Source organism: Gallus gallus, chromosome 8 (genome assembly GCF_016699485.2).
Source record: "Gallus gallus isolate bGalGal1 chromosome 8, bGalGal1.mat.broiler.GRCg7b, whole genome shotgun sequence".
Taxonomy (NCBI): Eukaryota; Metazoa; Chordata; class Aves; order Galliformes; family Phasianidae; genus Gallus; species Gallus gallus.
This window is the reverse complement of record NC_052539.1, coordinates 15956070-15974476: the sequence shown is the minus strand read 5'-3', so window position 1 is coordinate 15974476 and position 18407 is coordinate 15956070. Positions and strand designations below refer to the sequence as shown.

The window sequence follows — 18407 nt, the reverse complement described above, 5'->3', positions numbered from 1 at the left end:
CCACTGCTTGGTACAAAGGAACAAGCCTACAGGAAATCTGATTACTAAAGCAGGCAACACACATGGGAGACACATCAGGTGCTTTATGCATCAACAAAGAGATGGGCTTTTCCATCCCTGGAGGAACATATAGAAAACAAGACATAAAGACTAAGTGTTCTTTAAAGGTATGTAGTACATATGGATTAGGCTTGTCCATAAAACTCATTGCAGGATATATTAAATATTACTACATACTATGTTATTATGCATGCAAGTTCTATTGTGTTACTAACCACGCTCACAAGCGCTGTGTGCTACAGTTTAAAAATCTCCTAGTCAACATCTACAGCTAAGAAACACTTTCAAGCTAAAACCATGTCATTTTGACGAATGCTACATTACATCAGACTTTCCACTACAGAAAAACATGATCATGAGATCAGCTTAGAGAGACGGTAAGTAAGCAGACAAAGCAGGAAAGAGTTTAAGCATTTTAAGCTGATGGAAGCAACTACAGGCTCCGTGTTAAGCACCAGCACCTTGCAGCACTGAGCCCTCCCTACTTACATACTTATGTCACAGAACAAGACACAGGTCTTTTTTCTGAGCTCCTTGAATGTTAACATCACATATAGACAAGAAGTTGGGTTTGTTACCAGTACAGTACCTCACGTGTGATGATGTGGGTGAATTTGCTTTCAGGAATGCAAAGCAGGGCACTATTTTTAGACAAGGACTTTGTATTTACACAATCTCAGTGAGGCCATACACACTGTTTTATTAACTGCTCCTTGTTTACATTCCATCCCTGAGCAATACAGACCCATTTCTTAAGATGTTCCACGAGTACTGATGGCCGCTAGAAGGGCTTGCAGACCTCCAGGAGCTCCCATTAAGCTTCTGGTTGGGTGCAGCAATCTTGTAAGGGTGGTAAGGAAACTCAGCAAAGTGGAAATTAGGTTAAAATCAGAGAAGTCTGGTGTAGAATTACAAGTAGTGACTTTAGTCCTTAAAAATCAAGCATGGATAGAGCGAGCGCTCAAAACATTGCTCAAAAGCTTTCTGCCATTTCTCATGTCTGCTGAGAGCTGTGCGAGTCTCCCTTAAGTATGGGAGAACAAGAAAGATCAAGTCATGTTATGGCTTTGATATTTCCTAAACAAGAAAGAGCAAGCCCAGAGAGGGGGAGGACATGCTCACCCCAGATGGAAGCTGCTCACAGCTGGGGGAGCAGGACAGTCACAGGAGCACTTTTTTCCCCACTGGTACTGCAAACTCAGAGCATGGATAGTAGCACTGTTCTTCATACCTTCCCCAGCATTTACTTTTGCTCCTCTTCAGTCATCCTGCATCACTATGAAACAGTGCCATGGCAATCTGGACTGAAGGGAAGCTGCAGTTCCAGTTACTGGGTCAGGCAAGCTCACTGGGAGAGCAACTGCAGCCAAAACAATCAACTCCAAAGCAGAAGGAGATGCAGCTTGAACCCTCCCTCCCTGCCCAGCAGGGCCAGGTTACAAGCCACCCAGCCCCAGGCTAAAGCAGCCTACGTTTCATAAACCTGCCATCAAGGTCATGGGTTCACACCAGGTTTCCATACAAAGGACTCACAACCAGGAGAAGTTTTCGGACATGTGGCCACAGACAAATGCTTACCACCCATTGCCAGCCACATCACTTCTAGTCCTGCTCCTGTAAAAAGCATTTCACAGCTGGCAGTGGAGACACTGTGATGCACACCAGGCCTGATGGTCTGCTGTCAGAAAGGGTTTGCAGGCTGCTTGTGGCCTTATCTCAGATAAGATGGATGCCACTCCTGGCAGTCTGCCACTCAGACCCACCTGAAAATGCCTGCTGCATGCAGACAAACGAAGATCAGCAGCTCTGTTTTGCAGATTTAGTGATTTGATCAGCCATGAAGCAGGGGTGTAAGGGCAGAAAAGAGCAGTACCTCTTGCAAAAGGCTCCTTGTGCTCCAAAAAACCACCCCAAACAACTGTTTTATACCACCAGTACTGGTATTTTCAGGCTCAGTCTACACCAGGCTATTCAGGAAAGCCTGCCCATAATCTCCACAGTCAATACTGGCAGATTATCAATAGCCATCAGCTTCCCTACGACAATGTCGACCTCAGGGGCTGCGAGAGACCGCCCTTTGCACAACACCTTTCTGCCAAACCTCCTCAAGGACACTCTCTTCCACAGCACTAAGCCTGGCTCTCAATACATCAAACCTCTGTATGCCAAGTATTCATTGCTAGGCCTTTCTAAGAATCATTTTGCAAAGCTTGGATGGCAATATGTTTTCACAGCTGATGTGGAAAAGCTAGAAACAACATTTCCCAATGAGAAATCTGTGTTACAAAGTGTGCTCTGTTTCTTAGGGTTAATCTGACTTGCTAGGGGAAGGAAAAAAAAATCCTTTCATACTGTTGACATGAAATATCTCAGCTTTTCTTAATAGTGGAGCCATTCCATTTTCTAGTTTCTGTGCTAGGACAGATATATGGAAGCAGAGAAGAAAATATTAACATCTGACCTCAGAGCATCCATTTGTGGTGCTACAAAATGGCCCACATTATGCCACCTGACATCCTAATTAAGCCTGAATGAAGGTTTCTACAGCTCAGCAGGGCAGAAACACTGGCAAGACGTCCACAGCCGAGAAGAGCCTCCCCAAGTGCACCTCTTGGACCACTTGTGACCTTCAGGATCACAGTGAGTGACTCATTATGAGGCTGTTAAAGAGCTATCAGTATTACAGCTTATTCATAATACATCAGCCGCTTAAGTGGGTCACAGAGACCTGGATATCCAAGTAGCCTGACTCCAACAGCAGTCAGCGCTGGCAGCTTAAGGAAAGAATAACAAAGAGAGGACAAGTATAGAGTGATTTTGTCTTGGTATAATTTTGCCTTGCTTATTGTAAGAGGCAGCATACACATTTCCAAAGCCAGATACTGCATCTGGATCAAAGTGCTGAGCAGCTATTGAAGGATGTCTTTTGTAAACTTGCACCCAGCTGCACTTTTGGACCCCACAGCATCCTGGCAATGAAGCTGACAGCTCAGTTGTGCACTGCATGACAAAGTACTTCCTTCTGCTCGAGTCTGCTGCCTGGGTATTTCTCTGGATGTCATCAAGTTCTGTGCTATGATTCCCATTTTGTTTTCGCTGTACCATTTGCAATACAGAGCTCTTCTATTTCTCCCCTTCTCTTGCCTAAAATAGCTTTTCTAGACAAAGGCATTTATTTAATTAGCCTTCCTTCACATAACCCTGTGTGCAGCAAGATCTTCTTGCCCACCTGTACCTTTTCTGCTTATGCTGTGTTTTCAAGATAGGCAGCTAGAACTTCAATCAGCATTTCAGGTCCAGGTGAATAATTAATCTAAAATCCATTTAAAAAAACCTTTTAGTAATACTGCATGTATACAGTTTTTAAAAAAGCTTTAGCAGTGCTCATCCAAGAAGGAATGTCCTAACGCAGCACCCTGCAGCCAAGGAAATCTGGAAAAAATAGTTATACAATTCATATCTTTCTCCATCAGTATCTTCACACACTTTGTACTTGCCTCCCAACAGCACTGCTCACTTCAGCTCTACCCACCACACTTTGTGAACACAGGCACTAGTACTCACATTAGAGACTTTTAAAGAGCCAAGAACTAGCATTAAACCTCAGGGGAGCCTGTGGGCTAGCAGTAGCCACAGCTCCACTTCGCTGTGCAGTCATCACTGGAAGAACAGGAAATGCATGCCTGAGAGCCATCATCCTTACTGCTTCAATCACAGATATCACACATTCAGACAACTGAGTAGATGAAACTCTCCAAATCACTTAAATTATCTGGAAGATGATCTCCTGTAGGACTAGTAAACATCTCTCACCTCTACAAGGAGTACACCTCTAGAATTTACTGCTAAACATTTAAAGTACACTTAAAAAACCAGCTTGCTATTTCTGGACACACAACAAGCCTGGCTCCATCTCTAAACCACTGACTTTTCCAGTAAGCTGAACACATGGGTTTGCATGGAGGTGGTCATCTCCATAACTGCTGGACTGCAACACAAAGGACACCAACCACACAGCAGTGCAGAGAAGGAGGTATATGCAGGACTCCTGGCCAGGGAGAACACTGTGTGGGGCATGGGAGGAAAAAAGACAGCTCTCATGTTACACTTCTTTCCAGAGAAGAAAAGACAAATCCAGAAAAATATCACAACACTGCTATTAACATCCAATTGTGTGTCAGGTCTTGTTTCAGCTTGCTGGTGGCCAGCTGGGGCTGAGCTGAGAAAGAGGATTTGATCTTGCCAGAGAACTTCAGCTGGCATTCAGAGACAGATGCAGAGAGCCAGCTCCTTTACTATTAACACATGCAACCCTTCCAGAAACCAATTATCACAATTATTTTTCAAAGACAGTGCCAAGCACTGACTTTCTACCGAAGTGAAAATTAATTCTGCAAGTCTCAAACAAGCTATTTTTGATGTATGTGTTTGTTTTTGCTGTTGACTCAAGGTAACAGAACAGTAACAGAGCAAGCTAACTTGTTTGTGATCAGCTGCCCTGGATGAACGCAAGACCTGAGTTGAGTACATCTCAGCCATAAAACACTACATTTGTTTCATGTGTTTTCTTTAAAGGAAATACTAATACTACTACAAAAGAAGTATCAAGAAAGGATGTCACCTGGTGCTGTGGTCTCATCACTCATTCTCACCCCAGAAACGAAGCTGACCAGATCACAGACCAACAGTGAAGCTTTCTCACAGCATGCACCTTGACTGAATAGATGTGCCTCTGTACTTAAATACAATGCTTAACCAATTCATGATCAGAAGTTGCCAGCCCTAATAATCACTCTCATAATAGGAGCACATTCTCTGCAGGCACTGACACGTGCAAGCCTTCCAAAAGCAATGACTGCTACACAGAAATTGCTGTGCTCTAGGATAACTTCTGGGCAATGAAGATTCTTGCTTTGTACAGGTGACTCACGTTTCAGGTTAGACATCTAAAAGCCCAGCGTGTGTTTCTGACCCAGCACTGCTTACCAGGAGACTTATGACAAAGACAAGAAATCCTCTGAAAAGTGAACAACACAGAAGCATTGACAACATGTCCTTAGACTAATTTGTACCACTAAACTCACTGGATACTTCATGAGTGGAATAACAAGTGCAAGCTGCATCTGCAGCCAAGATTGAGTACCACACCAGCTGTCCAGAACCAGTCCAAAAAAAAGCAGTAAGGGAACAGTAACAGATTTCTACTGATAGAAATTAAGATGTGCTTATCTTAATTTAAAAAGTCAGTTTTTTAGACCAGCCATGCTTGTTGATGTGATGTGCGCCCCAGGGAGCTCACGAAGCAGGACAACTTGAAGTGCTGAGTTGTTTTAAAAGGGTAGCTCGATTTGTTACTCCCAAAAATCCCACTTGACCAAACAACAGCTTCTTACCTTTGCCACATGGATGCTGCTACACTGGCAGTAAGTGTTTTACAATTAGCCAAAAGTTTTTCAAGCTTTATCAAAACGACAGGCACCTACCTGAGCTGCAGTCCAAGTGCTCCACACATTACCAGCAAACTGGAACTGAATTTGCAAAGGGCAGATTGTGAGAGGCAGAGAGGGAGATGGAGATCTGCACCCCTTCCTGTGTGTGTCCTGGCATGGTGCTACTGGGGCAGCCCAGGAAGCTCAGTCAGGGATCTCACTCTCTGTAGCACAGCATCTCAGCAGACAGCAGCAGAGCCCCTGTGCAGCAGCTCCTCTGCATGCATCACCTCTCTCAGGAGAGGCTGGCAGATCCTCCCATAAGGTCCGCTGCAGCTTCCATATGAATGCCCTCCTTTACAGGAGGTGTGGGGTGCTGCAGGACTGCAGGGAGAGCAGGACTCTGAAAAACCCATCAAGCAGCTTACACTGGGGATAGCACAAACCCACCTTTAAACCCCCAAAGCAGAACTCCAGCAGCGACTGTGGTTAAACTAGTTTTTATGATGCTTTAAGTGAGGTGGTTGCCAAAGAGAAAGATTTAGCTTCCATTTGACAGTCTGGTCAGAATTCTCTCGGGGAAGCAGTGAGGTAGCTCCAAGCCATCTGTCTAAGTCAGAACAGCAGAAAAGGTGCTTTTCATTCTAAGGAAATGCTTAAGGTTGTTCAGAACCTTTAAGCACTCAGCATTCGCGCTGAACCGTGAGCTCACCAAGGACTATTTATCACAGCCAGAGGAGCAGTGATTAAGAAAGGTACAAAAGCTGACATCAGGCTTGCAAAATAATAATAGGTGTCCGGAGGAGATTAAAAACAGGCACTTAAAGGCCAAATTATTTTGAGTGTTTCAGTCAGCACTTCAGATATTGCTGAGATATAGCAATTTAATAACAAAGTCTAAATGCTGCCTCTGTTAGAAAAGCATGAAAGTCAAGTTGCTCCTAGACTGTCCTGCGAGACTGTTTTACAGTTCTATAGATAGAAACCAATTATAACAAATACAGTCCAGTTATATTGATTTGACTAGAAGCTGCTTCCTAGTATTTTCATTAAATCTGTGATCACAGTAGCAAAATGGAAGATGAAACAATGCAGTTCTTGGCATGGCTCATTTACCCAAAGTGTCAGCCCTATTAATATAGGGTCAGAGCTACATCAGCAGTGAACTCTGTGACCAAAGCAGAATCTCCCCAAAGCAAAAGGCAATGCTCCAACCGCAAAGCAGATGGAAGGGCAGGGCCACAGAAACGATTCAACCTGCTTTTGAAGTAGGCCGCTTAAAGAGGCTAAAATACTCCTTCCACACCTCTACTGAGACTTCAATTATGTAGGCCCCGACATTGGTCTGTCTGATACCATCAAAATGGTTTTCCAACTTGCCTCAAGTACTATTAAAGAGGAGATTTTAATATTAAGACAAAACTTCTCTACTGGTTACTTTTCAATTAAGATATATGCTAGCACCAAGACACTGACATGAAAGCTAATAAGGCACACTGAAGAAAGCACTGACATAAATTCTGATGAAAGCCACTTGGTTCCCTCCTGTGCACCATGATGAGCAGCAGAGAGCTGCACTGCCCCAGCACACCCGTCCAAGTGACATATACTTTGAGGAAGATCATTACACTTGGTTCCATCAATTATATACTCCCAGTGTTCTCCATACAGTATCTCTACAGGAGACAACTAAAACCTGGCTATCCAGCAAAATCATCTAGGCCTACATTCAACTGGGACCTCTCTATTTGTTTTTAGTACACCTAAAAATAGCTGTGGCAACCAAAGACAGTATCTTTTACACTTTCACTCTGGTTTTGAAGTTAGAATGAGAACACGGTGAAAAGAAGAGGCCAAAAGATCACATGCAAAACGGGAAAGATATTCAAGCAAAAACAGTCTGAAGAGAAGGGTGCTGAGCACCACTTCTAATTTACTTTTGGCATCTTCCACATAAGGTTTCTGATTACATTTACTCTCCAACTGGTTTAAGCAGCAAGCAATGGCAGAGAGGTACTCCTGATGTTCCTGCCAAACTTTCTAGGCAGAACACCAAAGTTCATCAGTAACGTCACAAGTGAGGTGCAATAAAAGCATGCAAAGGGGTCAGAGCAAAGGAACAAGACCTGCAGCATCTGTTACGATAGTTTACAGAACTATGAATTATTGGAAGTGGTATTCATTTTGTTTTATTTACCTCTTGCCTCTCTGGTGATCAGAAAGCACTAATCCTCCATGGAAGTGAGACAGGTCTTCTCCAGTTGTGCAGAGAAATGCTGCTTTAAATGATTAGTCAGCAGATACTGGTTCTTGGGCACTCGTATGTACTATAAAATAAAACCCCCTTGGCCTAATTAAGTTCAGGAGCTAGCAGAGCCTTGAATCTGTTTCTCCTGAGCTAAGCTTTTTCTATTAACAATTATTCTACAGAACCATCTAGGTCTACAGAGGAGATGTCTATTATTTAGCAACAGCAATATAACCTTACCCACCTGAGCAATATGTAACTTCTTACCCCTGATAGCTTTTTCTACCTGACTGCTTCTTTGCAGGCTGTTTTCTCAGAGGCCTCAGCCACCTGGGCTGAGAACCATCCCTGTCGGCACCAGCATTCAAGCTCTGGACCAAAGCCCTGCCACTAAGCAAGCAGATGTAGGAAGAACCACCCAGAGATGCTCCAGGGGCAACCAGGAGGCTCTTCCAAGGCTTGCTAAGATGGCAGCACTTGATAAGCATATTCTGTTGCTACTCATACCCTTGTCTTCCCTTCTCCTATGCTGCAGCAATGCTGCTTCACAGGTTGTCCCCAGGGGGTTTTCTGGGGAAGAAAAAGAGACTCTTGAGTGGGTATTTCCTTTCTTGACCACCACCAGAGGAATTGCTCACCATGATCACTTCTGCAGTAACTACTCTTCCTTGCCTACACAGCAGCTGAAAAGAAGCCATGTTACTGGGGGTCTATTCTGCTGAGCTTTTGGATTTCCATCTGCCTGCATAAGCGCTAAAATGGTGCAAGTGCTGTTTGTGCTATCCCAAGCACATTAAGACAACTTAGACAGTAAGCACAATGTGCTGATCAGGGCTCATCTACACATCTAACTCTGGTGTGTTCAGAAGGTGACAAGAAGAACTTATACCAGCAGAACAAACAATTGAGAACACACTGCCTGAACAAAAGGTGCTGGAACTTGATCACAATGTTTTCATTAGAGTTACTCAACTCGAACATCAAGCGTGTTGGTGACTGCACATAGCTAAACAAAACACCGGCTTATCCACATTAGCCATCCATCTCTGGCTCACTTTAAGAGCTTTTACCTTTTTACTAAATCCCAAACTCCCCAGAAACTATGAATTTTAAAATAAGTCCAGAAGTTGATGCACAGAAACAATGCTGTGAAATAAGCTTCCACTTCTTGCAAACAAATCATTAAATGCATGACCAACTTTTCTACTTTACTAAAAAAATTGTATATACTGGGCTGTTTCCCAGTACTCACTGAACATGACCAAGTTGAATTCAACTCTTTTTTTTCCTACCCTACAATAACTCAGAGCAAGAACAAACAGCCTCAACAGCTATTTGATTTTTCTCCAAGCAGACACCCAGTAAAGAATCCAACGGTGCTGGAGGGGTAACCGATAATAGATCTGTAAAACATGGAAGCCCAGTCAGTGCTATTAAAGATTGCTGCAGAAATTTTCCTGCTACATACAGCATTACAGTAATTTGATGACAAGCCTTCTTAGTAAGGAGTCTAGTCAGTGAAAGAACACGCTGCAACGGTTCTTAAATATTGCATTACGATTTTTGGCAACATGAAATGAGGGAGGATGGAGACAGAGCAGCTCAGTTCACGCATCTGGCAAGCAGCTTATCAGGAAGCATTATGTACCCAAAGCAGAACTGCTCCAGCTGCATATTCAGCCAGGCTGCTGTCTTTGGGATGCACCGTGAGTGTCCCCACATCCTTCATCTTCCATTGCTCTGATCAGGCTACAGAGCCTGACCTACCACGTGCTTGTTGGCAAGCTGCCTGGACACAAGCCCTTCTATTAACCTACCACAGGAGCAGTAGGTAGCCTGCAGCCCATGGAGGTAAAAGGGACAAGCAAGCCCTGCCTGGCTGCAGCACCAGCTGGAGCAGCTCTCCTGCACTGCGGGAGGTTCAGGGCAGGAACATGTACTCAGTGGACGGGCTTCATATTAACTGGGTTAAGCCAAGCGTGTGTCAACCGCTCTCTTGAAGTATTCATGGGTTATGCTTGTGTTACATAAAAAGCATAAGAAACTGCTCTTTGAGAAACTGGTACTGTATGTGGATTGCAACCACACTCCTCCCCTCTGACAGCCAGTGACAGTGTGCACTAAAGCACAAGGCACTAAAGCAGCCCCATGCACACTCACACCAGGCTGGCCAAACCAGCTGGGCTAGCAGTGAAGTCCTCCAGAAGCACCACACAGAAATTGGTTTCATGAGGCTGTGTGCTTTGATCCACTGCTAGAGAATCATATCAAACCAGGAGCCAACCTCCTCCCAAAGCAGGACCAGCTCTGAGAACAGACCATGCTGCTCTGAGCTTTATCCAGTCAGGTCTTGAAAGCCTCCAAGGATGATGGCAGAGCAGCTTTTCCAGGCCCTCATTTCACTGCTTGGCTGTCCTCACTGCAAGAAAAGCCTTCTTACTATCCTATTAAACCATCATGCTTCAATTTACACCCACTGCCTCATCATCCTGCCACACGATGAAACACCCTGCCTCTGTTCTTGATAATCCATGTAGGTACAGGGGGGTCACCCTTAGTCCCCCTAAGCCACCTCTTCTCCAAGTGGAGCAGGTCTAGTTGCCTCAGGCTGTGCTTCAGCCCCTGAGCAGCTTTCCAATGACTGTGCTCTGTTGGTCGATCTCTCTCCTACACTAAGAAGAGGAACCAAGATTGGACATGACCTATCAATGCTGTCTAACAAGTGCTGAGTAGAACACTTTCCTCAGCCTACTGGTTCTGCTCGTTGCTACAGCCTGGGATGCTTTAGGCCTCCTCTACCCCAGGGGCACATGCTGCAGGCTCACGTTCAGCCTGCTGCCCACAGACCCACCGTGTTCCTCTGTCCTCAACATGGGTGTCAGCCAGGCCTTCCCTCAGCAGGAGGGCAGCCCTGATGTGTATGGCATGCTGCTGCCCGCCATCTTCTCTCCATCTCTCCACAAAGCACTGCTGTAGCCGTGCTCCCTAGAGAGCAAACTGCTATAAATAATTAAGTTACATGTTCAGACAAGCACTACACTGCATTGTTAGTTTTAAGAGGATATTTGTTCAAATTTTTATTTTTTTAACTCATTGAAAGCTCGTGGGAGCAATTGCCCCATCATTCAAAAAAACTAATAAGGTTCAAATTATGCTTCAGAGCTTTTTCTCTTATCTTGATTTATGACTGTGCCTGGACAAGTCACCCATAGAAAGTAGTAAATCTGTTCTGCTGTTTCTATTATAAATCTAGTATGTTCAAGTTTTATTTCCTATCACATCTGAACTGCTACTTCATGAAAGTAGTTAATGCTATCGATAAGGAGCCTCATATCAGCCCCAGCAGGCACAGGCCAAGCAAAAAACCAAACGAAACAAACAAAAAGCCAACAAACAAGGGCAGAAGCAGAATAGATTTTCTGTTATTCTCAAACTGACAATAAACCGGGTAATTCAATGATAAATTGGTACCATATGCATCCCCTCCAGCACAATCCTTTTTAATTTTTTTGTGGATGCTGAAGGAACAACATCTAATTATGATTTAAAAGAGTTTAACATATTTAGAATTACATAGTAAAGATCAGATCTTGATTTTTTTTGTTAAGGGAGAAAAAAGAAACTGTTTTACAACATCAATAATTGCAATAAGCCAGATAAAACTGATGTGTGGCTTAGCGTGCTGCTATTAACCTCAGGAGAAAGCTAATGCTACCAGGCACTTACATTCAATGGTGCTTCACTCGAGGGCCCTGCAGCCTTCTACCTCTCTCAGGCACCACAAGCTCTCCCCCATTACTCCTGCAGCCTTGAGTTCTTTGTCCACCACCTCTGCTGTACCAGAACAGCCAGTGACATTGAAGGGAAGAGAAAACAACTCGATTCCCTGTACAAAGGCGTACCCTGCAACATCTTATTCCTTGTTATATATGTTTAATTTTCTTACATCACCTCAAACGATACAGCAAAGTTACAGCCACTAGCACACTCAGTTCTGCTGCTCTATCTTGTCTCTTTGTATTCCCTCTGTGTTGGCAGAACATGAGACTCCAAAGTGGACAAAGAAATGCTGCCTCTTGCATTCTGCTGGTGCTCTGGTTGCACATGCCCCAGCTCCCACCAGCTGCGTAACAAAACCCAGCACCCCTTACTGCCCAAACGCTTCGGGGCTCTCAAACATATCCAGCCAGAGCCAACACCACTCCATAGAGACACTTCTGTGTTAGTACAGAGTGCAGTCAATAACGGAGACGTTTCTCCTGAAGACTCACAGCAAGGGACCTGCACTAGCCCCCTTGGGCCTTGACAGCTCCTGGAATCAGCACGTGGCATGCACACTTGGCTGTAGTGCTGCTCCCCTTAAGAGCATTCAGGTATGTTTGAAGCAGCAGGTACAGGTGTATGCACAAGGAAGAGCATATGTGTAAGAGCTGTGCAATATCTCAGACTTGCTGTAGGACAAAATCCAGGTGAACTTTATGACTAGAATTACTAGGGCTTCACATCAAAGACTCAGAGCCATATGGACCATTACACACTACGTTTTGGCCCAGGGAAACCTCCCTTCGGCCCCAGGCGTGCCAGTGGGTGGCTGCGAATCACAAGGCCACAGCAGCGGCACCCCAGGAACAAGCACGGAGACAGACAAAGGGTCACCCCAAAACCTGCCAGCAGGGAGGCAAGCAGCCAGCGCAGCAGTCCTGCAGCCCGGAGGTGGGCAAGTTGCTTGACTTCCTACTCCGCTCCTCGAGGACGTGGATGGGTGGCACTTCGCTGCCCGCCAGACCACCTCACAGGTGTGCAGAACGCATCGAGCCCTGAGACCACCCGAGCCGGGCTGAGGAGCTGCACCCGCTGAGCACGCGGGGCCCACGCAGGGGCTGCAGGCACGCGGTCCAAGCGCAGGGGAGCGGTTCCCCGGGCGGCGGCCGGGTGAGGCCCTCCGGCACCTGTGGCACCGCCCGCAGCCCAGCACGCCACGAAGGTGGGTTCGGGGCCGAACGGGGCGGCGGCGGCGCCGCCACACACCCACACCGCTTCGCGATGACCCACGCGAAGGACGCGGCTCCGCCGCCGGGAGCCCACGCGGCCGCGAAGGGCCGAGATGAGTCATGGCTCGCAGCGGGGCGGCCCGGCGCTGACCACGGCCGCACTCCGGGCACCTGCGGGCCGGAGCAGCCCCGCGGTGCTGCCTCAGCACGGACGGGCGGTTCCCACCGCGCCCCGGCAGGGCTCGGGCACCCGCACCGTACCGCGACCGCACCGTACCGTACCTCCTTCCTGCGGCTGGGCGCGCCCGGGCGGGTGAGCAGCGCCGTCTCCTCGCAGACTACGGCCGCGTCCTCCACGAAGACGCAGTCGGGGAGGCTCTCGTCAGCCGGCAGCTCCAGCACCTGCAGCCCCAGCTTGCCCCGTAGCACGCCCACGTACAGCTGATGCTCCCGCTCCGCGCGAGCGAAGTCCACCTCGGGGCCCGCCGTGCTGCGCAACGCCTGCCGGCACAGCGACTCGGGCAGCGCCCGCACCACGGCGTGCGTACAGCGCCCGAAGGCGGCGGGGCCGCCGCCCAGCCCGGCCATGCTGCGCGGGGACGCGGGAGGATCCGAGCGACCCGGCTCCGCGCGGCTGCCGCCACCGCCGGCCCCGGCAGCTGATAAAGCGCCGCCCGCGGCCCGGCCGCGCCCCATTGGCTCCCCACCAGGCACATTTCCATGGGGCCGCCGCCAAGCGCGCTCCCATTGGCTGGCGAAGGCGGCCGGACCGCGCCATTGGCCGCCCCCCGCGGGGCGCCGCTTACCTGGGCGGCGGGCGGCGGCGCCGGGTCCCTCGCAGCCCTGGGGGGTCGCTCCCGGGTGCGCTCGGCGGGCCGCTGGGGCTCGGTCGGAGCTGAAGCTCGGTCCCGGGCGTCGTCTCCGGGCGGGGCGCTGGGGCTGCTCCGGTTCCCCAGCGTTGGGGCTTAGGGCGTCACCGCATCGACGGGCGGGCATCGACTTTCGAAGGCTCTGCGTGTCTCGTGACACCACCTGCGCGGGTGCCTCGCTGGGGCCGGGAGGCGAGGGCAGCGGGCGGCACCACACAGTTTGCCGTACGGACCTGGGGCTGCTCTCCCACTGTAGAAGACAGCCTCAGAGCTGTAACCACCTGCGCTCATCGGCCCCTTGGCCAACGCTGTGGGCAGCTCCCGGCATGTGGGAGGCGGTGGGAGAGAGCTCCAGCTGTCCCAGAAGCGGGATGTAGTCATTCTGGTTATCAGCCTGAAGGCCACGATGTTTTTTTCCTTAATGTTCCTGTCAGAGGCAAAGCCCTCGCTTTGTTTCAAAGAGTTCTAGCAGTTACTTGGGCGTAAGGTCATTTCTGTAACACTATCTCCCAGTCTAACTGCACAATGATCTCCATAACCACGTAATCACATCCCCAAATTCAGACACTTGCATCTCCCCATGCTTCTGCACCCGAGCCTGGCGTGGGCAGTGTGGCATGGCCGCCAGCCCCATGGCGCCCACCCGCAGCGGCCTGCTCCTCTGGGGCCAGTGGCTTGTCCCTAACTGCACATGGAATACCTCCCATGAAGGAAGGCACTTCTAAATGCAGTCTGGAACAAATGAGCACAGCCAATTCTAAATGACCCTCTGTGCTTCTACAGAACCGTTTCCCAAGCGAGCTTGTCACATTCTTTCATTCCTTTAAGGTACTGAAGTTTCTACCTCTGCAGGGCAAACTGGCTAGTAGGGACACCACCATCTTGCTCCATCTTGCGCTGGGGACTGAGACAATACGGGTTTCCCATCTCTCCTCCTACAAGAAACCCTTACCTCCTCCCAGGTGATTTTCCCTGTGCCTCTGCCTGATTCAAGGCTGCCATGGCTGAGGGCAGTCCTCACCTGACCCTCCACAACTCTGGCTCCGCATGGAAGCAACTTTGGCTTTCCACCAGACCTCACTCCGTGGGAGATGTCCCCAGCACCAGCTCTGGTGATGAGGACAGTGCCGCTGCCCTCCCAGGTGCCTCAGCGATCAATCCTCACCAGAGCAGATGGGAAGAGAGGAATATGGGCATTCCTTCCAGCCATTTTTACCGGCAGGTGTCCCCCGGTCACAGAGGGGCACCTTAGAGAAGATTGCCCACACACAGCTCCATGCTCCCCTTCGGTGCTCAGACAAAAGCCAGGCAAGCTGCCTCAGCCGTGCTTCTGTGGACACAGGCACGTGTTCGGAGTTTTGGGATACAATTAATGAAGAGCATGAAGGAAATATCAGAGTGTGCTTCTAAAACGGCAGCTGTCTTGATGTTCATCTGCATTTCTCACACGTTCTCCACACGCCCCGTAACGGCTGCCTTAATGTAGCGTGCTGAGGCGCAGTTGTTTGAATAACGGTGATTCACTGAATAATGTGCAAATATTATTCGCTTTAAACAAATGGGCAGGCAATTGGACTGCCATCATTTTGGACGCTTGAAATTCTCGAGAAACAGCTACAGATGGTATTATACCGCCTCTGGTATATAGCATTCAGTAGCTTGTGGAGTGTAACGTGCAGTTCTTCCACAGCCACCAGAGCCTACTTTTACCCATTACAGACCTGGGATGTGGCCATTGGCAGTCTTTGGTTTGTTTCTTTGTTAGCATGGCTTTTAGGCAGAAGAGGAAGTGCTACTATCTTTCTGCAGTTTAAAAACATGCTAGGGTACCTCCTTGAGAAAGTGCTGAAAATGGTTGTTCTTGCAGCCATTGAATTGAAAAGTTCTACTCAGCACAGAGTTTTTGACTTTCATAAATACCTTGTAAGTACATGTGCTCCAAGTTTTAAGTCTTTACAGAAATATGCCATGCAGTCACCTGATGCACATATTGAATGACACAGCCTCAGGTTGTGCCAGGGGAGGTTTAGGTGGGATGCTGGGAAGAAGGTCCTCATGGAGAGGTGGTGAGACCTTGGTATGGGCTGTGCAGGAGGCTGGGAGCCCCCTTCCACAGAAGTACTGAAGAGCAGCATGGATGAGGCATTTAAAGACATGACTTAGTGGTGGACTTGTAGTGTTTAGTGGAGAGTTGGACCTAATGATCTTGGAGGTCTTTCCCAACCTAAATGATTCTGCACTTCTATGACAGGGCAACATGGTTTGCCCTGGAGGCACTGCCACTGACTGGATCTCAGGTGGCCCATGGAAGCTGGCCAAGGACCACCTCTAGCATCTCCTGCACACCCTGCCATGGGAGATAGGGCCAGAGGAAGGGGAAATGTCGTATGGACAGAGGCATGCAAGGAACATTATGTACTTTGGAAATACACAACGCTATCTATTTAGAGCACGGTTACAGAAAGAATTACTACAGTAAAAAATCCCGTCTAGTTTCACAGATTTATAAAAAGGTGCACTGTACATACAAATGAAGAACTGTTTGCTGATCGGGATTGTTCTGTTACTTCTGTTGAATAGAAAGGCGTCATTAGCAATCTAGGAACAAATGCAGCCAGAGGAAAATTGTGTGTATTTATGATAAGATTAACAAAATATCAGTTTACTCACAATTAGCATTATGCAATAAAATGTGTTCACACAATCCTGCAAGAGTTATTTTAAAATTCATCATATGCAATAATACAAAATGGCTCAGCTTCAGTCATCTACATAGTATTTCTTGTCTACCTTGCTATATATCCAGCATGCTCCCAGTTACTTTGTCCTGCCAGAGCGACTGCTGTAACAGAGCAAAGCTGCCTCCCAGCAAGAAAAAAGCTGTGTCGCTGTGTGGTATTCATGCAGAATGATGGAAACGGTTCTCATATCAGAAGGTATAATGCAGACCACTCAAGCAGTATCATAGAAAGCTGTATGTGGAAGAACACTTTATACAGAAAATACAGGAAAGAATGCAAATCTGTTTTATTCTTTTTGACTGACACTACACAGAGTCGTCTGCTGGCAGTGACAGTGACAAGAAAATTGCTTTGCAAAATGCATTTGCAGAGGCATATGTGAATAGTGCATTCACTTTCAGGAGAATGCAGCAGACACTGAAAGGGAAGATCTGGCTTAAAATGCACGACAGAGAAGTCATCAATAAACAGTGAAATTCATCCATTTGATGAAATCGCCAACAGCATATTGATATGATTTTTTTTTTTTCACAGCCATGACTTGAGAACAATCTGCAGCTTTGTACAAAGTTGCTGCGAAGACTCAAGGAATAATTTGTCCTCCTTATCCACCAGGTTGAAGACAAGCATGAAACTTAGATTATTGCAATGAAAAGTAGAGAAAACATCCCAACAGCGGGGAGCCGAAGGAAAGGTTGCTGGGAACAACAGGCAGCCCCACACCAGGTGTTTTATGTAGTTTAAAAGACTGTCTGTCAGGAGCGGAGAGCTGGAGCTGGGGATGGATAAGGGAAGGTCTCTTCCAGCCCTCTGGTTCTATTATCATTGTTACACTGGAAATAACTGATGATTTTAGTGAAATCAGCTCTGTAATGATGATTCTGAAGTCTCCTAATGTCTAGCAAATGCACAAGCCCCTAGTACAATTCTAGGTCACAGCTGGCCACTACTGTTGAACAGCCTAAGGACAAGGATAAGAGAATTTAGATCACTGCTGAGCACAAACGTACACCACGCAGCCGATTGCTCGGACATGGTACAAGGCTGCCACCTTGAACATCACTTCTGATTGCTTGCAGATGCAGGAACAGCACCTCTGGCCCTAAAGCCTTACTGAACATGTCTCACACCATAATGAAACGCTACCTGAAACTTGAGGCATTGAAGACCATGGGCAAGAAGGCCACCAAGCACCCAGCACTTCTCTCTGTGGTAGCTGAATCTGTACCAGGCAGATGAAGAGACACTGAGTTTCACATTTTTAAAGGAGCAGAAATTAAAGAGATTCTTCATCTCAATACAAGACTGAGCAAGTACTCCATAGCCAAACGCCACTGTAACAGAAGCAGACACTTTGCAGGAAAATCTCCCATTATGATCAATGGGTCTTTCATTCTGATGGTAAGGGTACAGGATTGGGTCTTGCTCACATCCATTAAAGAGAAAACCTTATTTTAATCCTGCTTTAGACATATGAAAAGTGACTCAAGCTCCTCACCTAGTTAATTGACAGTAACGTTCAATTTCTGCTCTGTAATACAAAATAACACTGTGACTCTATTGAACAGTATTTTTACTAAATAAGTGGTTGGGTTCCTCATTTAGAGGAGGTAAAGATCAGAAATATATACAACATGTCACCTCACTTAACTTTACCCTGTTGTATGAAGCATGGACAGGCTCCAGAGCACTTTGCATTTCCCAAATGCTGGACATCCTTAGCTTGGCATGTAACAGGCTGCTCTTGGGTGACCAGTCCTTTCTGGATGGTGTAAATCAGCAGTGCATCTGCCAGGGCACACAGAAATCCTTTCGGGGAGCAGCATTTTCCCTTGCCTGAGCTGAACCCAAGCTATCTCACAGAGTCTAACAAGGGTCAGATTAATTCTATATCTAGCTGGTCCACAGCATTTGTTTTGTCTGATATGGGATAAAGCACTGGGCCTCAGCTGGCATTCTGCATACTCCAGAGAAGGAGGAATTTCCCTGAGCTGACAGCTAGGCAGTTGTTGGGAGACAATACTGTCAAAGGGTGATTCTTTAAAAGTCAGCTTTGGCAGCATTGTTGC

General features: G+C 47.3%; 1 protein-coding gene across 1 annotated transcript in view; it reads right to left on the bottom strand.

Annotated features, from left to right (window-relative positions):
* Positions 1 to 13367, bottom strand: part of DDAH1 (dimethylarginine dimethylaminohydrolase 1) — a 50108-nt gene extending 36741 nt beyond the window's left edge. The window contains exon 1 of the mRNA NM_001396492.1: positions 13011 to 13367. Coding sequence (NP_001383421.1) covers positions 13011 to 13316 — 306 coding nt within the window. The 5' untranslated portion in view covers positions 13317 to 13367. The remainder of the gene's footprint in view (positions 1 to 13010) is intronic.
* Between the last annotated feature and the right edge of the window lie 5040 nt (positions 13368 to 18407).